Below are 19,846 nucleotides of genomic sequence, written 5' to 3'. Positions count from 1 at the left end.
TGTCATGTTGCTTCGGTCAACCTCAGTACTTTTTGTACTGAGACTGAGTGAAATAGCTTTCGTACACGTTCGTGCATTTCCGTGAAAATACGACGGTAAAATATTATGCACTACATCTGTAAGTTAGCACATAACTTAATAAAATGCGTTCTTGTACGTTATGTATGAAGATAAGAACATGAGATATAATTTGATATTTTACCCGACTTTACTTGCTACTTTCAACTTACTTATTGCTACTTGCTACTTTTTTACTTTTACTTTTGTTTTTTCATTAAACTATTATTACTAAGGTATATAACTGGCACAGAGAACTAGTATTTTGCGCCATGAGTTGCTGCCGTTTTGGCATCAAACCATAGAAGCGGAGCGTGAATCTCGAGACCTAACTAAACGCGTAAGCGCCATGAACTTTACGGCGCTTACGACGTTTTGGTCGAGTGGTACAGGTTGTGCTTGCGACAATTTCATTGTTTGGTATGTCGCCTCTATAGTAATAATAATTCAGTGTTGTAATTGCATGCAATTGCAAACATTTCTGCTGGGTAAGAAATAACCAAAACTTATAAAAAGTTATTCCACTCTTTTTCACAAAACGTATGTCACATATTATTTTATTTTGGATAGAAATGGTAAACCTTTTTACAATGCAAATAGGACTGGATTTCAGAGCCCTAGTAGAAAAAACATCCACGAATACCTATAAAGATGATTAATTACAGTCCATGTGGTTCGTAAGCAAATAAAATACTGTAAAAATAAACTTATTTGCAGGCCTTGGACTTATGGATGGCTGGCTGCATGATGTTCGTGTTTGCAGCGCTGGGAGAGTTCGTCGTGGTTAAGGTGCTGGATAAACAGTATCAGATGAACAAAAATAAAGCGCAAGAATCGTTGCCTAGAATCATACCCGTGGTAAGTTTTAACAGTTTTAAGTATCTATCCAGATAGCGACTGCAGCAGACTGCGACTGCGAGTATGTTTGCGGAGGCTCGTGTCTCCAATTTCTTTGCCGTTATTCGGTTTAAGGTGGCATCCCTTTGGAGGAGGATGCGCAGCGTTGAAAACTGTATCCTCGCCACGATTAATGAGGATTTTACACAGTCCAATCTGTATGTTTTGGCTGACTCTGGGCATCGAGATGCGAACCGGAAGTAGTTTTTTTATTATTTTAAATTGTAATTTAATATATATATATATTGATTTTCAGTTATTTTACTTTTTACACTTGTTTCATTTTCTATATTATAATTCTATGTGTTTCACTTTGTTTTATATGGATGCTTGCCTGAAAAAAGATCAATTTATTTTTATTTTAATAAATTGTGTTGCTGTTGTTGCTGCGTTATTGCACCGACTACCTATATAAAAAAATCCATACCTCATTGTATCAAATAAATTTAAAGTGATATCCTACGCGTCAACGTAGTAATATTGCTGTAGTTGCCATAATCATTAAATTTAGATTAAGGTACTTACATTGAAAATGAGTACACCATTTCGCCGTTAAACGCAAGTTTGGCGAAACTTGTATAAGTTTAAAATGTGTTATACTTTTTTGAAAAAAAAATAAAAAATAAAAATAGACCTACATGCATATGCATAAAGTCCAATTTTAGTTTTGACGCTTCGGTGACGTGGCGTCTGAATGACAGCTTTTGTGTTTGACACGGCGTCGTAAAGATTATTAAAAGGGCGCTAACGCAAAATTAGTTTTTTTTTTTTTTTTAATCAAATGTAATTTATTTATTTATTTAAACTTTATTGCACAAAATATATACAACAATGTACAAATGGCGGAATTAATGCCAAATGGCATTCTCTACCAGTCAACCATAGGGCCAAACAGAGATATCTACAATTGGTGCAGAGAGAGAAATATATTGAGTGAAATTAAAAAAATCAAACTATACTTATAAACTACATAAATAAATTAAATATATATAAACTACCACATATTTATAAAATATATACTATAAATATAATAATGATACATATTATTCGAACTCTTGTTTTAGCAAATGCTTACGTAAAATCCGCTTGAAAGAAAACTCACTTGTTAAAAAAAATACAAAATCTTAATACGCTCAAAACCAATGAAATATGTCTAAGATTATTATTTGAATAAATATAACCTGAAAATATTTTTTATATATGAAATCTTCTTGTCAAAAAAGTGCCGGCCGTTTTTCAAGACATGCGTCGCTTAATGACATAATCCGTCCGTCTCTTGCCACCATCAATGTAACCGCTCTTCTAGAGCCGACTGGCATTATCAGAGATGATGGCAAGAGGCCCGATGGGATGTTGCCCTTGGTTCCTTGGAGCTTGGGACGGATGTTGGTGTGGGATGCTACCTGCGTAGACACACTGGCACCGTCCCACCTCCAACGGACTAATGTAAAAGCGGGCGGAGCGGCGGAAAGCGCCGAAATTTTAAAACGTAATAAATATAAGAGCCTCGGTAGAGAGCATAATTTTGTTCCATTTGGAGTTGAAACTCTAGGTCCATGGGGTCCCAGCGCGCATAAGTTGTTTGCAGAAATCGCGAAGCGTCTGGTTGACGTAACTGGTGACCGAAGAGCTGAAAGGCTATTCAAAAGGCTAAACACGAACGAGGTTTTATAGCAAACCGTTACAGCATCCTTGGTACAATGCCTCAAGGGCCTATTTTAGATTTAAGCTAGTTATTAATTTCGTTTACGTAGTACCACTGTATATATCTTGTATGACATCTAAATTCTCAAAATTAGTTTTGTGATTATAAGCTTTAGGCTGGGGTAGGGCAAACGGGTTTGTCAGAGGGGTCTTTCTTTTTTTTATAAATATGTAATTATTAGTCATAATCATAATCAAAATATATGTATTGTGACTATAGGAATACAAAAAAGGTGTTACATTTCATAGTTACTAAAACCATAGCCTACCATCTTAATGGCGTACATTTGTTACTTAAAGCTAAAAATAATATTTAATGTAAAAAGATAACATTATTAGTACCTATATTAACATATTATTAGTCTTATATTGAAGTTCAATAATTCTTCTCATTGATTTTTATTTTATGAATATGACTAACGCCTCGATCACGAAACGCATGCTCCGAGTAAATTGGTTAAAACAGTATGTATGGGGTTCGGCGTCAGCGTCGAGCATGCACGCTCGGGGCGTATTAAGGCCTGAGCACACCGAATGATTGTAATGTACAGACCCTTATGAGAGACGGCACATCGCTTGCGTGACGTGCGCGTGCACAGCGGCCGCAGAGCACACGCAGCCGGTGAGTTGTGGTCTGGTCTATATGGCTTTGGACTACCAAAGTTACCTAATTCGTTAATCTGTTTCAGCGTCTCAATGGCGACAAGGGCTCATGTGGCACGGTGGCAGCCTGGGAGGGCAGCGGCGTCAGGTGCCGCAAGGTGGACGTCATGTCGCCTACGTCCCCGGCGGCGGCGACACCCGCGGTGCACCCCGCGCCCGCTGCGACCCCCCACCTCATAGGGATTGAGCGCCGTCAGAGCATTCTTCAAGTATGAATATCAAAATAAACATAAATATATTATGGCTTGGTCACGCGACACACGCTCTGAGCGTGCAATCCGTGGCCATCGAGTTCTAAAGATTTCTCTTGCATCCTAAAGGCCACTCTGATTCTCATGAAAGAGCAATTACCTAGGTACTACTCTTTCTTCTAATCTTCTAGACCCTATAATACTGTGACTAATAGGTACCTTTTTAGTGCGATAACAACTTAACACGAGCATAAAGAGTCCTAAGAGAGCAGTTAATCGCGATACCGATCTTTCTAACAAACGTTCATCGCAAAACCGATCTATTGAGCAACCGTTTATAGCGATTTCAGACTCACGCTTGAATAGTTTTTTTAATTATTATTTGTCGTTTTGTTTTTATATCATAATTATATTTTTCTCACTTATTCAATATTTACACTGAGTTGGAGCCATTGGAGGTTTGTAAATATGTTTACCGGTTCCGGTGTTTACCGGAAATACCCTATTATTGTAGTTTATTTTTTAATCAATTAAAAAAATAAATTTAATTACAATCAGTTTTACTGTTTGCAGGTAGCTTGGCTGGACGCGGACACGGGCCAGGAGCGTGTGTTGTGGAGGGAGATCGACAAGCTCTCGCGGGTTGTGTTTCCAGCGCTGTTCCTCCTATTTGTAACCATGTACTGGCCGGTCCTCCTGCTGAAGACCAAGACGTCTTCATAACACATATCTTGAGCATCTCGTTAAGTCATCAGCTTGAAGGCACTGCTATTACATATATGTATACATACCAATGTCGTAATTTTTTCCATGTTAATGACATTCAATGGAGGACTTTCGCTCCTTCACCAAATCGTTAGTACACCTGAAAGATACTGCTCGTCGTAAGTGATGATGTTCTCTCTAGTAACAGCTTCCGTGTACAAGGGACACACAACGACAGCCTTTGTCGACCAACTGACGGCACTATTGCGTATAAGGACAAAGATAATAATCGCTGGCTATGCGCCTTGTAACTCAGTAATGGTCAGTTTGTTCAATTATTTATCCCATTGGCCTTCAGTGTCCTTGCCACGAGTTTGACACTAACATATTCGTTAGTGAGTGCGTTAACTAACTCACAATGCATCTCCTTCGTATTGACATTGGTGCAAGCGAGGTGCACTGCGTTTGAGTTGACACAGTCGCTAGCGTTTAAGGCCGCGTTAGTGTAAGGCCTGAGTGGACGCTCAAAGCGGAGCGTTCGGCGGGGCGTGCAGCGTGGCGTCGGGCTCACGAGTGATGAGCAGCGTGCACTGAGGCCGCTCCTATACGTTTGCATTTGTTTAACAAGCACGCTGCACGCCCCGCCCCGCTGCACGCTCAACTCGAGCGTCCAATTAGGCCTTACACTTAAACAGGGTACTCTGTAGTGGTTCGCAAACGAGAGACCTCACGACAGATATATACAGTTTGATTCTTCTAACTCCCTAACCTCCAGTTTCTTTTATTAGAATTTAAATAGGTGCCTATTATACATATTTTTATGATCTATGTTCCTGCTAAGTTTCATGAATACTAGATAAAGAATACTCAATACATCTAGAAACATGGGAAAAGCACGGTGTAGTAGGTCGTTCTCGACTGTAAAAAAAGAGTAGGAGGCAGAAAACTCACATTGGAAATGATTTTTTTGTCGGCAACTTGTAGTTATATATGTACGAGTAAATAAACCAAGTCGCTTTTAGACCAAGTGCGCGTGATATACAGCTGTAGCCTACAGCCTGTAGGCTATTTGTTGTTTAGGTATTTAGGTAAAGGAGATTGCCGTGATTTGAGATTTTATTTAACCCATTTCTATGTTTACCATCAGTGTTCAACATCGATTACGTAAGGCTTTATTGAAAGAGTATCTATCAGTAAAATTTAAAATTGCCTTTAATATTTTGCTTGTTCCATTGATAGTTATTCCTCCCTCAGAAATATTGACTGGGCATAGCTCTTAAGAGCGGCGTGTAGCCAGGATAATAGAAGGGAACAAAAAATAAGATAATGGCCACCGCGCGGGTTTTAACGTTTCACCCATGTTTTACGAATTTTACCTCAATAACTGAAAATATAATTCTGTTTAAAAAATGTTTCCTCGGCTATAATTATCATTAGATAATTTATATGTACTAAAATTATGCTGCTGTGGTATGCACGGTAACTGGTTAACGAAATACAATTGAAATTAAAATTAGACATGTTTTCGTGATTTATTTATCAAGTCAATTCTAACCTAGTAAGGATTTGGTTAGTCTGCCTTTGCAAATATAACCTAAAAATGGTTAAAATAGCATCTTTCATGTCAGACCATATCCGCGACGAAAGCCACAAATGATCGCTATGAAGTCTAACAAGGATGATTCAACCAGAGGTAACCAATTAAATATATTGTTATTAACCCCTTTTTTGCTAGGAATTTTACCTTCTACTCTTCTACAAGTCATCAAAAACATTTAGTCGAAACTCAAATCATTATACACAATGTACCACTTGTTCGAAAATTATGTATACAAAAATACATAATTATACTTAGGTTGATTTAAAAAGCATGAAGATATTTGAAATTATTGTATGTTATTATAATGAAATAGAAATTAAGATAAATAGGTATTACCTATTTTTAGAAAAAGTTCACCTTTCTAACTTCAAATTAGGTACCAGAATTCTAAATAATCCTATTGTTATCAAATAAACTTTACTTTAACGAGCAAACTTTACTTTAGATTTCGTTACAATAGGTTTTTCTGCGCTGTAATCTAAAAATGAAGATACATTGCGCAATTTATAATCGTCAAAATTAGATCCAAATTTTTAATAAAATTGACCTACCTATGACTTTTTTAATACGGGCCTCGCAATTCCTTCGTGCATGACACGGCAATCTCCTTTTAAATCTTAGGAGCTATTTAAATAAAAACTGTACAAATAATAATGAGACACCATTTTTTAATAAGTACCTATGGTAATATTTTTGAGCTTCTTGCGATTCGAGCACAGAGTTAATATTTATTTATTTATTTATTTATTTATTTATATATATATGAGGAAAATATTTTTAACTGGAAGTTTAATATATGGCGTTAAATATTCAAGTAAACAGACCATTGTTTTAAGAGTTGTACGTAAGCACAGCTTAAGCTTTAAGAATTGTGATAGTTATTTAAAGACATAATTATTTATATTGTACAATATACATTATTTAGTACAGTTAAAAAAAAACATCACTTATTTATTTAAAATCACTGAAAGCAGAGCTCTCTTAAAACTCAATGGAGTTCGTGCGTATATTAATTAAATTAAAATGTGTTAATCACGTTTTTTAGGTTGGAAAACGTGAAGTCGAAGTCGGTTAAACAACGCGTGTGTGTGCAGTAGAACGGATCCCTTTGTTTGACATAATCATAATTATTGAAAGTCGTAATGTAAATCATGATTGTCAGATTATCATTAGTCATCATTCTGAAACCATTAACTTTTCAGGATTTTCGTAAGGTCATCGTATAAATAGGTTTGTTTTATGGCAATCCAGAAAAGTTACGCATTTCTGAGAAAAACCAAATTATGACTTTTTTTATACTACGTCGGTGGCAAACAAGCATACGGCCCGCCTGATGTTAAGCAGTCTCCGTACCCTATGTACGCCTGCAACTCCAGAGGAGTTACATGACTAACGAAAATGCGGACAAACAATACATTATGACTTAAAACTTTATGGGAAACAATAGAGACCCGCAGTAGAAGTTTCTATGAGAAGCTTCTTGTTATTGAGGAAAACTTGTCGTCAGTCCGTATAACGCGACTGTTTTGTATTAAATATTAAGATAAATAACTCTGCTCCTGTCATTGGCGACACACTGTCCTAAAAATGATATAAGTCCATATATGACCTTGCTTTAACTTAGTCTTTTTTATGTATTATAGTTATCAGGTCTTAATTGTCAATAGGGTATTTGACTGTATTTAAAATAACTTATTTTACACCATGCAACAAAGAAAGCACCAGAAGATTAATAGAGAAACGTATAGACAGCAGTCATCTTTAGACACAATATCTATTTTAAAACCCGTTTATAACTATAAAGAGTTATATAAATAGTACAGTCCGTTAACTCTGAGAATGACCTTCGGATTTTAGAAAGATACATCGGGTATCGGCGGGAACACCCGAAGGTGATACTGCTGTTCTGCTTTCTTATTAACTCACAAAAAGTTTTAAACTTACCGAAAAAAGTTAAGGATACATATTGTCTCAATGTAAAATAAGCCCTAATTTATAATGACATTATGCTTAATATTCGGTTGATGATGATGACTATATTGCGATTTGACTTTTTTGTCACAATCTAAATAAAATAGAATCAGAATTTGAAATTCGTCCGGGATAATTTGAAATCAGAACGTCACACCGTCATTTACTACTTCTGTCGGAAAATAGAGTTGTTAATACCAGTCACACCTTTCAATTCATATGGTAAAATTATACAATTTTTCAAATTTGGGAGATCTTTGAATCTATTATGGAAATCATATACCATCCTCCAGATTACACCGTAATCAAAACTATCCAGATATAACACAGTCCTTTTTCGGTCTCTTTTTCTGTGGCGTTTCAATGGGCATGGATGGAGGCTTTTGGTCGGCTTCGCTTAATATTTTTCTTAATGTATTTTTTGAAATTCCTGTTACTTCTATCACCCGGTCTTGAATTTTATTAAAATATTTACAATTATCACTTTTTTTTAATTCCCGCTTCTTTTCAAAAATATGTATATACTTTATATAAGATTTCTCGTGATTGACCATTTACAGAAATACCCTTTTTGAGATTAGTCCCCATTAAAATAATTGCCGAAAAATATCAAATTAAATATTTACCTACTAGTTATTGGTGGTATTAACTACTCTATATAGTTTAAGGGTGAAAAGACGACTCTCTTTGGGTGTTGGATTGCAACTAAACCAGTAAGACACTGTCATTTTCTATTACGCGATTACGTCCGATTTTACCCGAAAAACGAATGTCATTCTGAGAGTTAACGGACTGTTATAGTTATATAAATTCCATAGTAGCATATCGTTTTGATTTGACTAGTAGTCAAATACCCTATAATGCTTCTAAAGTCTAAATACGCGTTTGAATGTTTCTGTTACAAAGTTAATTGTAATTACCTATTTCTCAGAGAACTAAGTGAACGATTGTTAAAATGTGATAATAAATAATTTTTGAAGAACATCCTTTACTGTTTTTGGTCCTTTCGCATCGTTTTGCAGCTCTTCTTCGCTTGTAATGGTGCTAGTTCCGAGTAGTACCTACTTATAACTGTTTCGAATGACTAGGGCCTACTTACACCATCCCACTAACCCAAGGTTTAGCGGTAAACCGTTAACCCAGTGTCAAATTTTACTGGTAACCATGGTAACTCCAGGTTTAACCGGTTAACCCCGGGTTAGTGGAATGGTGCAAGTGGGCCTAGGTGATTTAATAATCCTTTAAACGAGCTAAAAGGGAACATTATGCATCCAGCGAGAAACAGTACTTACGTATCGTGATATTAAGAGTCCCCGGCAAGCTCGGCCGAATTGCACCTTCCCATACAAACGTAGTTCCGCTCTCATTTTAAAACTACATGTTGGATTGTAATGAAACTTTGCACATACAATGACATGAGGTATATCTAGGTCTGTAATAAGTTTATATAGCGCCAGTTTATAAAACAAACGAAATATAGCAAAAACAAGTTTTGTATGAGAAACATAAATTCGCTTTTTTTTTCAACTATGGTATCTGAAGCTACATAAACTAATTACATACATAGATATACCTTATCCTATTGTAAGTACAAAGTTTCAGAACAATCTAGCTAGTCGTTTTAAAATAAGAGTTAACTACGTAAGAACTACGTTTGTAAGGAGAATCGAGCTCGCCGGGCACCCTTAAGCTTCCTATCAAAGGCATAAGACAAAGGCATACCTATAAAGCATTGGGCATAAGGAAGTATTTTACAGATGGACCCAGCATAGCTTGCACTGTCAACCCCTAGAATTTTGTCAATTTCTTCTTTTTTTTTTCGAATTTTATAGCCTGGATTCCAGCCCTTTAAGCCAAATCTCATAGACCAAACTAGAGAAAGGGGCAAGTTATGCTGACGCCATCTATGCAAACATTTGCCAACTCCATTACAATTATTTAGAATTTTATCCTCAAATTATGATAGGTACTCCGTAGGAATAAATATTTTAGTCTCGGCTAAGAGTGAATTGTCGTTCAAATTAATTCGTACCCAAATTTAGCTTACCTAAATAAGTGTGTATTTTAGTATTAGACTACCTAATTGAGAACATCCAACCTCTAAGAAGTCTACAGTGAAATTGCCTAACGCCTGATAATAACTGTTTGCAAAGTCTTGGCACTGACTGAGTTCGAAATAATACAGATTACCTGTCAGGACATTTATGTTTAATTTATCGTGTCTATTTTTGGGATTTTCTACACGATTTATCACTATATATCTTTGCCACAATTTATTATGTTGAAATACTAAAATAAACACAGATAACAAAGGTACCTAGGTCCTTTGATCTTTGTAGGTATTAGTTTTTTTAAATATACTTTGCAAACAAGTTTCAAATCTTTGAAGGCACATCGTTTCTGTTCTGTTTGGATTCTTACATTTTTTCGTCCTTTGGTATCGTTTACTTAATAGATTTTAATCTAATAAAAAAGAGTAGAAAGTACAAAATTAGGCAAGTTCACTAAATAGTTAATTTCGGAGAAATTCTTGTATAGATAATTCTAAATGGGTGTCAAGTCGAAAGATGAAATAGAATTCACGTTCGAACAAATTACAAAAATATATATATATTTCAGATTCTCACAACGAGCTCTTTCATTTGATATGTATACGATATAGTTTAAAAAACTTAATTTTTTAATTTTGACATTTACATCACAAAAGTGGCCCCCATATTTAAAAAATCATTTGTTTACGTTACATGTCCGTCTTTGGGTCACATACTTCCATATGTGTATCAAATTTCAACTTCATTGGTCCAGTAGTTTCGGAGAAAATAGGCTGTGACAGACGGACAGACAGGCAGACAGACAGACACACGAGTGATCCTATAAGGGTTCCGTTCTTTTCTTTTGAGGTACGGAACCCTAAAAACAAAAATTTGACACAATTCTAGGGATTGACGGGGCAAGCTATGCTTGCGCCATCTGGTAATTATTTCGACCGGCCAAACCCATTCGACGGGCCTGTTTCGACTTGTGTTTGTGTCAGTGATAGATACCATGGTCACCATTTTCTCGTAAACATATGTAAAAGTATACGTTAGGGGTCAACTTCCAGAACCCCTAGTGTTAATTTCATTCGATAGCGTGACGTGCGTTCGCGTTTACGGTATGTCTATTTTTGTATGGGATTCGAACAGCGCGCCAAGCGGGACGTTTTGGAAAATCAAAATTCCATACAAAATGACACTAATAAAAAAAAAACGCGTACGTCATAGAATGAAATGTATACTGAGTACAGTTTAGAGTTATCTAATTTTACAAGGGTCAACTAACGCAGCGTACTACGATGCGAACAACACGCGAACGCGAAGCGATGCGGCGCGGGGTGAAGCAATCCTTTGATACCTATAGAAGTGTCCTACTATGCGAACGCGAACGCCGTGGGCCCGCCGCGCCGCGCCGCTTCTCTTCGCATTTGCGAGTTGTTCGCTTACGTAAGACGCTGCGTAACTTTATGTAGGTACTGCGAGTGATTCGGGTCATGGCTGTCACAACAATGAGTCACACTTCACGCCTCGCGACTCGCGAGCAGCAGGTAACCCGTAAATGAGTCAGTCCCTGAGGCCAATCCGAACGTACATTTTGACATCAAAATGATATCTGAATGATGTCATTTAGTGATCATTCTCAAATGCATTTTGCTCGTACCTACTTGTATATACATGTATTGGCGCGAGCGAGAAGCACGGGCGAAATATAGGACATCATATAGATATAATTTTGATATCAAACTGTAAGTTAGAATTGGCCTCCCTGTGCGAAACGATAATCTGGTTACTGGTAACATGAATTAACAAAGGCCTTCACTAGGATGAAATTCGGTGACGATACGACATTAGGGAAAGCAAATCGGTTATAACCGTAACCGAAATAATCGGTTATTTTGACAAAAATTCATAACCGATTATTGGAAACTTGAATAAACGGTTACGGTTATTTATTTATGACTTAAATTCTATGAAAGAGAAAAAATATGTCCCCCCCCCCCTCTAACTTTTGCACCACGGGCCCAATAAAATGAAAATAAAATCGTGAAGCAAAAGCTTAATAACTTTTAATGAAAACAATAGCGATCATGATCGGTTCAGTTGTTTTTAAGTTACCTATTGCAAAAAATATTCTTTTCTTAGTAAAAAGTCGTAGAAAGCGCTGCAAACCCTTGAGCCGTGGCAAAAAGGCGGAACAACGCTAGGAAGGTGTTTGAGTTTTTGATTGGCATTTTACCTACTCGTTGCGTAATTTGTTTCTAAAATATGAAACAAAACAAAGCGAAATATACGAGTATTAAGTTTACCAACAAGTTCATAACTTAAAAGTAGGGGAGACCGGGTCAAGATGAACCTTGGGGCAAGACGGAAAATGTGGTGTTCAGAGATAACTATATGTTATTACTGTAATAGATAAGAAACTCGGACATTACACGATTTTTCAGGAGAGCCAAAAAACACTTTTGTTTTGAGAAAGAAAATCACCTTTATTTTAAATAATGATGCCTGTTCATGGCTTGTCCTTAGCTTTCTGAGCTTTTTTAAACTGATTGGTAGAACTTATAATACAATGTTTATTTATGATAATAGGATGTCCGTTACGCCTTACGCCAAAACACGTGAGTGTTTTTCAAGAAGGGCGTCACTTGCGCCCCATTTGCAATGTATACCTTTTTAGCAAAAGGTAATGTACAAAAAAAAAAAAACATTTTCAGTTAACAACAATTTCCTCACAAAGTTGGTACCTAACACACATTCAATAAACACTTTTTTGGGTACTAATCTACGAACGTATTTTTTTCCATAAACTTATACAGATGTATTAATTTTTCAGTATTTTTTATTTATTTCTGTTATTTTGGATACTCAACGTGAAAAAGATCGTCTTTTAGCCACAAAACCAATGACTATTCACTATAATGTTTAGTATAGTAATGCATTTTTTTTATTTCTTCATTTTGCTTCAACAAAATCACTGCTATCAGTGCTATTCTACCGTCTATATCAATTATCAATTTATATCTCTCATCTCTCATCAAAATTTGGTTCTCGACTTTTACACACACTTTTACACAGTGAGTGATGTAAGTAGTAGTTTAAAATATGAAACTTTTCAAATTATTGGCAACCAAATCAATAAAATGTAATCTATAATTCGAATTCCTTATCATATTAATGATAACAAATTTTACTGTTATAAATAATAGTAATCTTGATATTTCATATAACATTTGTATGATACTTAATGTGATTATTTATGACATCACATAACAGAGTAGTAAAAGGAGTATGGTCGGTCCTACGTTATATTGCTCTTCATTGAAGTCGAAACGTGATAGTCAATGACTTTCATAATGTTAGTCCTATAAATTGGATTTTAGTGATTTATCTGTTTGTTATTTTCATAGAATTGATGTATAAAGTACCCACTAGTTCAATCTAAATCCCCACATTTTAGTAACCTTAATATTTGATATATTTTTATTTTATTTTTTATTCATTACATTTCACAGCATAACAGTGATCCAAAGCACTGTGAAACCAATAGACATTTCATACACATAGTACACAAATCAAAGTTAACATATAACAGAAGAAGGCCGTTCATTCCTAGTCTCGCAGAACTTCAAGCATTCATAACACACGTCCAACCATCCACTCGCAAACACATCACAGTTTGGTGCTGATTCGGGGAGCGAGTTTAGCAGGTGCAAGGCTTGAACAAGCGGTGATTTACGGCGGGACACAGTTCGTACTGGTGGCAGCGCTAACAAATGGCGACAACGCGGTCGAAACAGAAATCTAGTCGGTGAGGGAACATATAGACGCAGCAACTGAGCTACTACTCGTAGTTCGGGGCAGTCAGAATCCCCACGTAAAATTCTACTGGCTAAAGTACACAGTCTGTAATTTCGCCTCACCTCAAGTGAGCTAAAACCTAATGTACCCTGCAAAAAATTTGTTGGGTATAAAAATGGGTAAATTTAATATCCGTACATTTTTTTGTAGAGGGAGCGTAGAAACGCCTTTTGCACTCGCTCTAACAGCAGGATAGGATATATAATCCCATATGATAAAAATACTTATTCTATACAATATAATAAATACCTTTTAAGGATGACTCACGCTAGTGACGCTAGACCGGGCCGGGCCTGGGCCGAGGCGTCCGACACGTCATTTTCTATGACGGCTGATCGGTGATCACGTGGTGCTCTCCATAGAAAACGAAGCGCCGGAAGCTCCGGCCCGGTCCCGGCACGATTTAGTGTGAGTCATCCTTTATACCTAATCCCGTTGTGACTTAAAGAAAAGAAGAGTATTATATTATTGTCATCAAGCATAAACCTGAAGCTTTGTGCGAGTTTGGGAAGCGTATTAAGAAAATCTTGGAAGGTTTTCTTTATACCTACGCTTCCCAAATTCGCCTGCCCGGCCTGCTCGGCTGGAGCCTAAAGTGGCTTTAATAAGATATTTAACAATAATAATTCATTAAATTGATATTTAATATGTATTTCATAATTTGTTGTTGTGATGTATAATTGTATATTTGATTTAATTTATTGTAATTTAGTTTAATTTTTAGAGTATGAAAGATTGACTGTTATAACCAAATTGATTGTTAAGTAAACAATTATGTAACACATATATTAATTTATTACACATAATTAATTAAGGGACTTTTAAATGATGATTTTGAATAATAAATATTTAATACTTTTCATAATTGTTGATGATTTATTTTTATTGCTTGTAGGTACCTGCATCTAGCATCTTGACATGTAAGAAAACTCTTGTAGCTAATATGCTAAATAAATGTTCGAATTTGAGACAGATTGCGATGATTTCGTTGCGCTGAATCATTTATTTTCGATACTGAGCCGAAGCGAGAAGGAACCGAGTTGGAACTAACTACATTTCCATTTTATTTGCCTAAGTACTTTATAAACAATACTAAATTGCTAAAGCGACTGAAAGTACCTATAGTATTTGTAAAAGCCTAATTTCTTAGTGAAAGATGTTTTTCTATTTAAGGAGCTGCCAAGATTTTTAACTTGGCGTAAACAAGTAAATAGGTAGGTTTTTTAAAAGGGCTTTTTGAGACAATCTGAAGTGTCAAAGAGCTTCCTTAAAATATTTTCTTTCATTTAAAAGGTACCTAAATGTCACATTGAAAGAAGACATCTGCTTTAACTACATACCTCGTTTTGTTAGCATTAAATAGAAAATGATTTATTTTTCAAAAGAAACACGTCAAAATCGCGTAGTATTTTTCTAATGCTAAAAAAACGAGGTATAGGTACTTTTTTACCAGTAAACCATAGTATTAAGATTTTAACGACTAGGTTTTTTTTAAATATTCGATATGAAAATAGAAGCATAAAACTTAGATGATTTAAACCGAAACGTACAGCTAATTTGACTTTTATTTAGCTCATTGGTAAAATTTCGATCGTGGTAATGACATTTTGTCAATTTGGGACCTTTAAAATTACAGGTTTCTTTATCGTAATACGGAGTATTATTACACATTTTTATTGACTGCTAATGAGAATACATAAGACACGGCAACGAACCAACTTGATTAAGCACAAGATTTGAACGATTTGAAAAAATCACGCAATTTTTTTTGTTTCACCTCAGCAGCTCGAACAAGCCTTCTTTCGTCACTCTCTGGAGTGAAGAAAGTGCGACTTTCCTCACTCCAGGGAGTGAAACAAAGTATAGCTTTTTAATTTAGTGAAGGCCATGAACTGCCACTTCATACTTTTATTACAATTGTTTTTGTTTTTGTTTTTTTTTTTCTCTGTATTATTTCTGTATCTGTATTTTCTGTGTAATTCGAAATACATTTTAACCTTTAATATGTTCTCACTACTGAGGTGAAAAATTATGTGTGCAACACGAGAGCAAAGTTATTTTACATCCTCGTGTTTTTGATTCCCTCGCTACGCTCAAGATTGTAACTTAAAATCACTCGCTTCGCTCGTGATTCAATTATACAATCTTTCGCTTTCTCGGGACTTAAAATAAATACTCGCAAGAAAAACAAACTTTCCTCTCTTGTTGCACAAAAAACTACTTTAAATCATTCTAAAACGTAAGGAGTGAAACTAAGTAAAAATGTAGAAACATATGAAACATTTTTTTTACATACACATACATACACACATATAATCACGCCTATTTCCCGGAGGGGTAGGCAGAGACCACGGATTTCCACTTGCTACGATCCTGACATACCTCTTTCGCTTCCTTCACTTTCATAACATTCCTCATACACGCTCGCCGGTTTAGGGTGCTCTTGACCTGGCCTTTCTTCAGGATTTCCCCGATCTGATCAGAGAAGGTCCGCCCAGGTTTGCCCCTTCAACTCCCGTTTATACCTCTCCCTTACACACTCTCTTTGTTAGCCTTCTTTCACTCACTTTCCACGTGTCCAAACCATCTCAACATACCTTTCTCAATTTTTGTCACTACATCTTCGTTCACTCCACACTTTTCCCTTATCACACTGTTCCTAATTCTGTCTTGTAATCTCACATCACACACACTTCTCAACGCTCTCATTTCCACTGCATTCACTTGGCTCTGATGCCTCTTCTGCCATACCCAACTTTCGCTACCATACATAAGTGTAGGCACCAACGCGATTTTCAGCATTCACTCTCCTTTCAATATCTTTGTCATGCTTACCGTCCATAGTGAACAAGGTTCCCAGTTACACAAACTCTTTCACTTGTTCTACTCTTTCTTGACCAATCAAAATTTCACAGTTTGTCATGTATTCTTCCTTTTCAAATACCATTACTTTCGTTTTACTTAGATTTATTTTCATTCCTTTCCTTTCAAAAGCTCCAAGCATTATTTTTTTTTATTAAAAAAGCGGTGGTTGCCGACTGGATCTCACATCCGACTTTCAATCCGGAGGTCGCGAGTTCAAATCCTGGCTCGTACCAATATTTTTGGAAATTATGTACCTACGGAATATTATTTTATATTTACCACTAGCTTTTCGGTGAAGGAAAACATTGTGAGGAAACCTAGTAATTCTAACAAAATTAGTAATTCTAGGAATCAAAAAATTATCTAAGTTCTATTTTATTATCACTGCAATGTGAACTATCAGATTTTTTTGTCTACAAAAGGCCACTTTTAACTATTTAGAAATGAGGAAGGACAATTTCGGCAATCAAACAGAGCTGTGGGCATCAATGTTATTATAAGAAAAGCCTCATAATGCCGGTGTGGACATTTCTCACGTATAAGTATAATAGCGTGCGTACGCCTACGGTAGGATAAATGAAAACGTGACTAAATGTTGATTATCATAATATAAATTTTGTGATGTTCAAGATACTATTATCCTTATTATCAATCATCAAAATTTATCAGTTAACAATTAGATTTCAAGTATTTCTAATAAAAAATACTATTATAGAATCTAAAAATAAACCGGACAAGTGCGAGTCGGACTCACCCACCGAGGGTTCCGTACTTTTTAGTATTTGTTGTTATATCGGCAACAGAAATACATCTTTAATGAAAATTTCAACTCTAGCTATCACGGTTCATGAGATACAGCCTGGTGACAGACAGACAGACGGACAGAGGTCTTAGTAATAGGGTCCCGTTTTTACCCTTTGGGTACGGAATCCTAAAAACAGACTAACAACCAAATTTGTTTATGTGTCATGTGTTTTAAATTGATGTTTTTTTTTATATATGCACTTTTTATCATAAATTCACTATATTGACTCGCACCTGAACCTTATTTGATATGAACAAGTTTGGGAACAAATCAAATTATTTTATTAAATATTTTGATTTGTGTTTTTTTAAGTAGTCACACTACTATATATAAATTAAAAAACTGTAATAGATGTCATATATGAAAGAAAAAGTGACGAAGCCCTCCAGTGGTGAAGGCCGGATTCGAACCGGCGTCTTTAGCTATCGCGGCTAACGCCATGAACCCCTAGTGGTGGCGGGGTGGCCTAGGGTTTCATGGCGTTAGCCGCGATAGCTAAAGACGCCGGTTCGAATCCGGCCTTCACCACTGGAGGGCTTCGTCACTTTTTCTTTAATATATGACATCTATTATAGTTTCTTATTTGATATGTTAAAAGTTTAACTATTAAAAACTTTAATGACAGATCTATCTTAAAAATTCAAAGAAGTATGTTTATCAATATTCTTATTTTCTGAAAAATAAGAACGATTCTACTATAAAAATAGGTGGTCGGAAATTATTTCCCGTCCTATTGACGGTAAAGTAGGTAAGGCACTTTTCTGCATAAAACTGCGTAATTGGCAATCAGTGGATGGACGCTCGATAACTACGTTTTCTCTGTCATTCTCTGGTATACGCGGTAGCGTGCGAGCAAGACAGGTCTTGTATACGTTGATAGCGTCTCAATGTCTACGCCAGATGCCGGATAGTGAGGTTTCCCTCATAATTAAACAATGACTGTGATTCCAGGTTCGTTGATAAATATTTTCTTCGGTATTGTTCCAAAACATTCTTATAAATTAATAAGGAAAATAAAAGATAAGAAATTAATATGAGTACAATAGTACGTTGTCCAACGTGAGGGGTAAGTGAGTGCAGGCTTGAGGGAATTAAAGTCCCGAGTATGCAATATTCGTTTTTCATCACACTTGCAAAGAAAAAACGAAATTTTAAGCAAAATATTTTTTTTATAAATTATTACATAATAGTAACTAGGCATTAGTCAAACCCATTCCTTGTCGCTTCCGGTGCAAAAGTGCCCATAATGCTGTTGCAATTCATTATAAAATAAAATACCTTGGCCTGTTTGTTGATGAAAACTTAAATTTTAAACATCACATTCACAAACTCTCTGGTAGAATTAGAAAATCTATTTATATATTTAAGAAACTTCGTCATTCTGCAGATGAATCTTTGCTGAAACTGGTCTACGTCGCACTGTGCCAGTCAATAATCTGTTACTGCATTGCAGTGTGGGGCAGTGCAGCAAAGACTACCATGTTAGAAATTGAAAGAGCGCAGCGTTCAGTCTTGAAAGTAATGTTCAAAAAACCTTTTCGTTTTCCAACTGCTGATCTCTTTGCTCAGGCTAAAGTTCTATCTGTTCGTCAACTGTTTATACACAAAATTTGCTTACAAACACATAAATCGTCTAAAGTATCAAAGGAGTATATATTATCACAAAAACGCGTCTTCAATTTACCCGTTCCAAGAGTAAATTCAGCTTTTGGCAAACGTTTTGGGGAACGCAGCAGGGCGTCTACATACAATGCTATAAATAAACTATGTAACCTCAGGGATTGCACACAAATGGAAGCGAAAAAACTGCTTTTCAAACTGCTGCACTCACAAAATTATGCCGAGACAGAAGCCATATTTAACAAAATTTAGTTTTAATATTGTGTCTAGATTAAGCCTTAGTTTGTAGTTGTAATTGTAACAAAGTCTGATATTTAAATTATAATTGGTTCCCCGCGATACAGGCACTGCCTAGTGCGGAGACCCCTGGAATGTCTGTAACCTTTTGCTGAAATAAATGATCTTTATTCTTTATTCTTATTCTTTAATTCATTGAAAATCAGGGTTGTCAAAAGTACTTACCGTAAGGAACCCTAAGTTCGCCGTTGGTACCTAACTTTGCCCAAGTAAAATATAAAAAATATAATTTTACCAAGAAATAGATAGGTATCCATTGAATCCACAATAAAATAAGCTGCGTAAAAATGGCATGAAAGTAGAAAAAATAAAATTACAAAATAACCTATCTTTTCCACCCGTTCCCAACTTCGCCTTATATTATGAAATAATTTGTATTATAAAGATTATACTAAAACTTATTCCAAATATTTAATGTTGAATATGCCTATGAATCCCATTATACAAGTAATATTAATTATTGAATTATGATTGAATGCTAGTTAAGGTGAAGTTTTGTAGGTACTGTTAGGTTGGTAATAACATCACTAGTTTAGTTTGACATTTAGTGTTATCTATGGCAACTCTCTCTTCTACC

General features: G+C 35.7%; 1 protein-coding gene across 2 annotated transcripts in view; it reads left to right on the top strand.

The window, feature by feature from the left end:
- The window catches only part of LOC134741377 (glycine receptor subunit alpha-1), a 66,050-nt gene extending 60,693 nt beyond the window's left edge, over positions 1 to 5,357 (top strand). For both annotated transcript variants that reach the window (XM_063674138.1, XM_063674139.1), the window contains 3 exons: positions 775 to 915; positions 3,348 to 3,530; positions 4,086 to 5,357. In XM_063674138.1, the coding sequence (XP_063530208.1) occupies positions 775 to 915; positions 3,348 to 3,530; positions 4,086 to 4,235 (474 nt within the window). In that variant the 3' untranslated portion in view covers positions 4,236 to 5,357. The remainder of the gene's footprint in view (positions 1 to 774; positions 916 to 3,347; positions 3,531 to 4,085) is intronic.
- The last annotated feature ends 14,489 nt before the right edge of the window (positions 5,358 to 19,846 follow it).

This window comes from Cydia strobilella, chromosome 5 (genome assembly GCF_947568885.1).
Source record: "Cydia strobilella chromosome 5, ilCydStro3.1, whole genome shotgun sequence".
In the NCBI taxonomy this organism is placed as follows: Eukaryota; Metazoa; Arthropoda; class Insecta; order Lepidoptera; family Tortricidae; genus Cydia; species Cydia strobilella.
The sequence above is the reverse complement of the archived record's forward strand: the minus strand, read 5'-3'. Positions and strand labels throughout refer to the sequence as shown.